Raw genomic sequence first — 6,369 nt, forward strand, 5'->3', positions numbered from 1 at the left:
AGTCTTTATTATTTTTAGTTAATGAATGAAGGAGAAGCGTTGCCTTGCACGACTGATGGGACGCTGATGTGTGATCTAGTACCCGCATATATAAGTGGCAAGTGAACGGTAGCACAGCGTGAGCAGTCACTTTTCACTAGCAGACGCTGCCTGCATCGGACTTGCGAGGCGAGAGAGAGAGGGGGGGAGCGAAAGTAGGCACGAGATTCAAGCATGCTGCACGAGACGCGAGGCACGAGCATGTGCAGTGGGGTGGCCGAGGCCACATTTGCAAGTAGGTGGGAATATAAAAAATGTGATCGAAATTTGCGGAGCCCTCCACTACGGCGTCTCTCATAATCAAATGGTTTTGGGACGTTCAACCCCATTTATCAATCAATCAAGCAAATATAAAATGCTCTGCATTTAGAAAGCCTTTCCCGTTGGTTCATGAATGCAGCATGTCGATGGATTTTACAAAATGGTAGTGTCTTTCGAAAAGTGATTTTCTGTAGTAATACGCAGCAAAAAATTAAACGATTGGTAGTTGTCCACGCAATAAGCGTGCAAAAATGTCAAAATCGAGTGTCGGGTCACTACAAGAAACACGCCACCTTCAACGCGCGTGCAAATTTCCCGTACACAGTTGTGTATGCCGTGGCTTAGATGGCTTAAAGAACATAACTAACGTTACCATAGCTCCTGCGTCTAAGAAAGGGTCACTATGGGAAAACGTACACATATCCATTACACATAAGCTTGTAGAGTTTAAAAAGGTCATTAATACAAAAACCGAAAATAATGTTGTTGGAATGTAAAGGCGCGCATAATTTCGCTTCTATCCTTCTATAGCCTCAAAATTCTCACCGACAAGAACTTCTCCCAAGCATCGACGGCGGCGGGTGTCATCAGGCGTTCTTCCTCGGCCTGGAGAACGTCTATCACGACCACCTCGAAGGGACGCAGCCTGGTGTCCTGGCGGCGATGATGTTCTGTCGCGTTGCGGCGTACCAGCACCTCGAAGGTGGCCGGGTCTAGGATGTTCACTACTATGCACGTCAGGTGGTAGCCGATGACGCAGCGATGCTCCCTGAACACCGGGTGCTTGGCGCGGAAGTTGCGGAACATGGGCAGGTACTCGGGTTGCCTCACGAACCGCGAGAGGAAGAGAAGGACGCCGTAGTCGCGGTTGTTGCTGCAGAAGGCGTGCCAAGTGCTCTCGAACAGATTCTTCTCGTTCTCCGTCAAGCCTGGTATCGCGTCCGGCAGCTCGCCCGTTTCGCGCGGCTCATTGCCCATCAGTCCGTCTGACGTCGAAACGCCTCTGCAGCTCTTAGTATTCTCATACGCAGATGGCGCTTGGAGTCAGCGAGCACGTGATCGTCTGCTTCTTCTTTCATCGTGTAAGCTGTAAAACAGAACTCCACAGGCGCAGCTGATTATTATTCGCTCACGCACGACTCGAACGAATGATTATTAGAGTAGGCTACAAGCGATTGAGTACAAATTTCAATAATTAGGAGCGAGAAGGTTTGTATTTATTGACCAGCAACGTAGGCTGAACTAGTTGCTATTTATGAATGCGTCTGTGTAGGTTAAGGTGCATGATAATATTAATGAGACAAATTTTAGATATTCATACCGTATTGGGTATAAGCCAAGCCCCGAAGTGTGAAGGTTTCACGAAAAGAACCGGTCAGGGCAGTGGGATAAACTGGTAACTTTAAATGAAACATCGAAGGTATGGACCCAATAAATAGTCCGTATTTCACTGAAATGAATATTATTTACCAAAGGATAACGGGTGATGGCGAAGGCATCGAAATGATTTTTTTCTCTTCTGATGAAAACTAAGTGGACAGTGTGGTGAAGGGCGACATTTACAAGTGTAAATGGAAACGAAATCATTATGCAATATAAAATAGGTAGCGATTAAAAGCAATGAATAAAAGTGAAACACGTAAAATAGTCCGAAAGCCACCGGAAATTGTAAAAAATAAGAAATGGTAATTTCAGTAGTCGGTGGCAACAAAGCATAATTTTTGTTTCTTGACTGAATATGTGTGGAGCAGACAAATTAATGCTGAAGCTTGCCCAGAATCGAGGGGCTCTAAACAACTACACGTTATAATTAGAAGCAGTAAATAGTAAGCCACGCCTACAAATCGGCGTTCAAAAAATCTTTGGAGTAACGATATTTGTTGCACTGTTCATCGGATTCTTCTCCAGCATGGAGCTCTTCCTTTCTCTTGCCTAAACCCCCAAATGTACAAGCACACCACAATATGAATGAGAAATGTACAATGTTTAAGTTTTATAACATGGATATTAGCTGATTTCTAAGCAAATAATTGAAAATTAAGATACCTGACACGAGGACCATATCAGATTTGTGCACGTGTCAACTGGTGGCCACTAATCATCGTCATCGTGATAGAAGCTTAATTACACTGGAAACTGTTTTATTTAGAACACACAGAAACGATGCATCATATATGCCTTAACGCCATTCTCTTTATTCTGAGATCCTACACGCTAATCCTCATCTTCTTTACTATATACATCATTTCCCCACTGATAAAAAAAAACAAAAAAACTATCGCTTTCGTAGCACAGTTCGTGAGCTTTATTGGAGTTTTTTTTTTCACTCGTCGCGTATTCTGTGATGGCTGGCCGGACGTTTCCTTCTGCAGTGAAGTTGGTTCCGACTGCAGTGAAGATGGCTCTGGCTGCATTGAAGATGATTCGTTGGTTTGGGCTGCTGTTCCTTGCTCTGTCGTTAGTCGACAGTCGTCGCGTTGTTCACTCACAGGTGCACTATCTCGAAAAGGTTGGTACGATGAGTGCACATTCCAAACATTAAAATTTAGAATTCCAGGTCAACTACTTATCAGCTTCTTCGTGGCTTTTGGATGTGCAGCTTGAAATTTGGAAGAGTTCCATACACGACCGTCACCCAAACAAAACGAGGCTGGCCCTCGTTGCTTAATATTTTTTTTCGGTTCCGATAAGTGCGACGATATTTTCCCGTGAACAGAAGGCTTTCTCACACGGATGTAGTCACCAACGGCAAAGTTTCTGGTTCGAGCTCCACGAAGGCAGTCAGTGTAAAGTTGGAAAGAAGCTTGTTTTTGTTGGACGCGCTGACGAAATCGTTTCATTGACTCTGCTGCATTTCGTGAAATGAAGAAACCGGTAATCCAACAATGCTGAAGCTTGTTCGCGGCAGTCGTCCGTGCAGGAGAACGGTGGGTGCTACTCCCACTGTGGCATGAGGTGTGCAGCGGTAGACACTGTTATGTCTGCGAGTCCACACCGAACGTCAATGCCTCTGAAAAAGGCAATCTGTGTCAAGGCCAGCACTCGAGCCCACCTGACGCGAACAATTCAACGGCGTCATCACGCGGCAGCGCCTTTCTGTGACGCAACGGACAGCGAGCCCCCTCAGCCCACGAGCCCATCGAAGCAATCGGCGCCTTCCTGTCTGGCCAGTCTTACGCAATGCGTGGCGACGTCACTCGTCCTTGGCTGCAATTACGCGCAGCGGCTCCAGATTTGGTGAGAATGACGCAGCCCAGCGGCGAGCCCCATCGGAGGCATCTGGCCTCACGGCCAGCGGCGCTTCTGATTGGACATTTGCTTACTCAAAGAATCCACCCGGTGCCTATAGAAAAAAAGCCCTGCGGCACGTCGCGAGTAGTTGACCTATGCGTCAGAGAAGAGAGCTCGGCTCTTCGAGTCTCTAAGCTGTTGGCCTCAGTGCCGAATCGGTAACGCCTCTGTATTTATGCTGTACATAAACCTTGCTTAACTCACCGTCGTCTCGTCCGCTCGTCTATCAGCTCTGCGCAGAAGCAATTGAGAGCTGAGAAACCTACGATACCAAGCGGCTGGTGACCGTGTCGGCGGAGATCGAAGCAGTGGCGCCTTCGGGACCGTATTGGCGTCGCCGTCTTTCGTAAAAACGGCCATATTGTCCTTCATTGCAACACGGATATCATGCCACTCGTATACTGCCATCTGGCCAACAGACGTGAGGACCCTATTGAACTTTTCTACAAGACCATTTGCTTGCGGGTGGTATACAGAAGAAAAGCAATGGCATATGGCCCGTTACCGAATGAAGTCCTGAAGATCAGCTGAGCTGAATCGTTGTTCGTGATCTAAAACTATTTTATTCGGGTAGCAATAACAATCAAACACTTGTTACAAGAAGTTCTTGACCGTCGCCGCAGAAACTTGTCTCGAAAAAAAAATTCTGACCATTTGCTTTGATAATCAATAAGCATCACCGCATAACGGCAATTGAAGGGAGCTTGCTCAAAGGGGCCAATATTATCAATGGGTAATTTCTCCCGAGGCTTGTGAAGAAAAGTTACTGGCTGCATAAGCGCTGCAGTAGGCCATGCGAACTTGTCACATAACTGGAAAACAAGACATGTTTTAACTAGTTCTTCTAAATGGCCACCCATTAGAGACCACCAGTACATCTCTCGCAGTCTACTTATTGTACTACTGATCCCCGGATGTGATTCAAGTGTGACTTCCATCAAACGACGAGTAAGGCTACTTGGAACTACGATACTTTCGCCACGGTAAAGCAACGATGCATCCGATGCCTCAATATTTCATTTCATTTCATTTATTGCATCCTTAAAGGCCCGAGGGCATTACATAAGGGGGGGGGGGCAAAAATACGCTGTAAATGTGTGTAATTCAAGTTGAACAAATTATTATAAACAGTACAGTTCTAATATAGTAGTTTGGTCAAAAATGACAACAAAAATGAATCAAATAACACACAAACGAAACGCTTTGGCTGGAAATTAGAGTACAAATAAATAGGCACAAGCAAATTATACATACAGTACATTGGTAGAATATATTTACAGCCACGGTTTAATGGGTGGAATCAAAGTGGGATTCCAATTTTGCGCGGAATGATGTGCGGTCAGGTGTGGCAACAATGGTATCGGGAAGGTGATTCCAAAGTGTTATTGCGTGGGGGAAAAAGGATATCATATAGATGTAGATGCAGATCAATATCCTAATCTCGTTGCTCGCAACCACCCTGGGAGATCGGCCAAGAATCGGGCAGCTTTCCGAAAAAAAAAACTATTGTGTACAATAAATACTGGCGAAATGAAAACTAACACAAATATTGTTTTTCTCTTTATTCTTCGATACCACGCGCTCATCCTCAACTTCTTTCCTATATATATAAACAGCTAATACCACTGTGCATGATAGGTAAAACCTCTTATCAAGGACGCGATCAGCGTTAGTCGCGAGCAGTGTTGCGGGATGGCCACCTTCATTACACTCCAATTTTATTCCAGGGAACTGTAGCTTGGCGTCTTTCCATTGCTTTCAATTCGTCGGAATGAAAAAGAATATAGCCCATTACCAATCTAGTAATATCCAGGCAGGTCAATTCCATTGCTACATTTCCTCAGCGTAGGAAAGGCATGCCTTCATAGTGTTACCGAGCTAAAAATGATTGTAACAGCATAAATCTGATGTCATCAGATGCAGAAGAACTGCGAATTCATGCTGAACACGTTACCACGGACGACGGATAGTACCTTGGTGACTTATCTCGTGCAGTACAACCGCATTTAAGGCAGTTCTTCCGCTACCTATGGTATCTAACATGCTCAGTACAATCTCAGTACAGACAGACAAACAGGCAGACAGACAGACAGACCAAAATTTTTGCGTCAAAGGTCCACCATAAAGATTATCGTCTTCAAAAATCTAGTATCAGAAGGACGCACTTTGAGCCCACTTGGTTGCCCCGTTGAAGTCGCTGGGCATAACCTCCTTGGTTTTAGCAAGGTTCGGGGAGTTTCGGGCCCCAGTTCCTTCAACTAGAGGCGTTGAAAGGTGGAACAAGACACGAAGCGCAGGTTATAAGAAAGTGCGCGCGTCTCCTTCTTGTCCCTTTGTCGTCACTCTGTTTTCGCGCTATAACTATCGTCATGTCATACAAACTAGTCCAAACCGCCACACTTCGCTCTTCTAGTCCGGCCGTGCCACCTCTCCTTTAGTCCTTGGAATGTGGCTGCATGGCGGTACTTCTAAATGATAAATATATAAAGAAAAGATGCGAGATGGCGGTACTTGAAGTGCTCACTAGATGGACGGATGGATGGATGAATGGATGGATGGGCAGAAGCCTGGATGAATGGACGGGTGAACGCATGAATGAACGGATGCACGGACGAATTTGCGCGCGAACTGACGCACGGACGGACGGATGGACGTATTTTCGCACAGATGGACGAGCACGAACGGATGGCAGTGCAGACGGACTGATCGTTGCTTCGCCCCACTCATCATCACGCACTCCGTGGATATGCTGCGATTTTTTCTGTCGTCTTGCTAATC

At 45.8% G+C, this 6,369-nt stretch overlaps 1 protein-coding gene across 1 annotated transcript; it reads right to left on the reverse strand.

Annotated features, from left to right (window-relative positions):
• Positions 1–825: 825 nt before the first annotated feature.
• On the reverse strand, positions 826–1,278 carry LOC142785399 (uncharacterized). Its single transcript, XM_075883880.1, has one exon. The coding sequence runs from the start codon at positions 1,276–1,278 to the stop codon at positions 826–828; it is 453 nt and encodes a 150-aa protein (XP_075739995.1).
• Between the last annotated feature and the right edge of the window lie 5,091 nt (positions 1,279–6,369).

Source organism: Rhipicephalus microplus, unplaced genomic scaffold (assembly GCF_043290135.1).
Source record: "Rhipicephalus microplus isolate Deutch F79 unplaced genomic scaffold, USDA_Rmic scaffold_21, whole genome shotgun sequence".
NCBI lineage: Eukaryota > Metazoa > Arthropoda > Arachnida > Ixodida > Ixodidae > Rhipicephalus > Rhipicephalus microplus.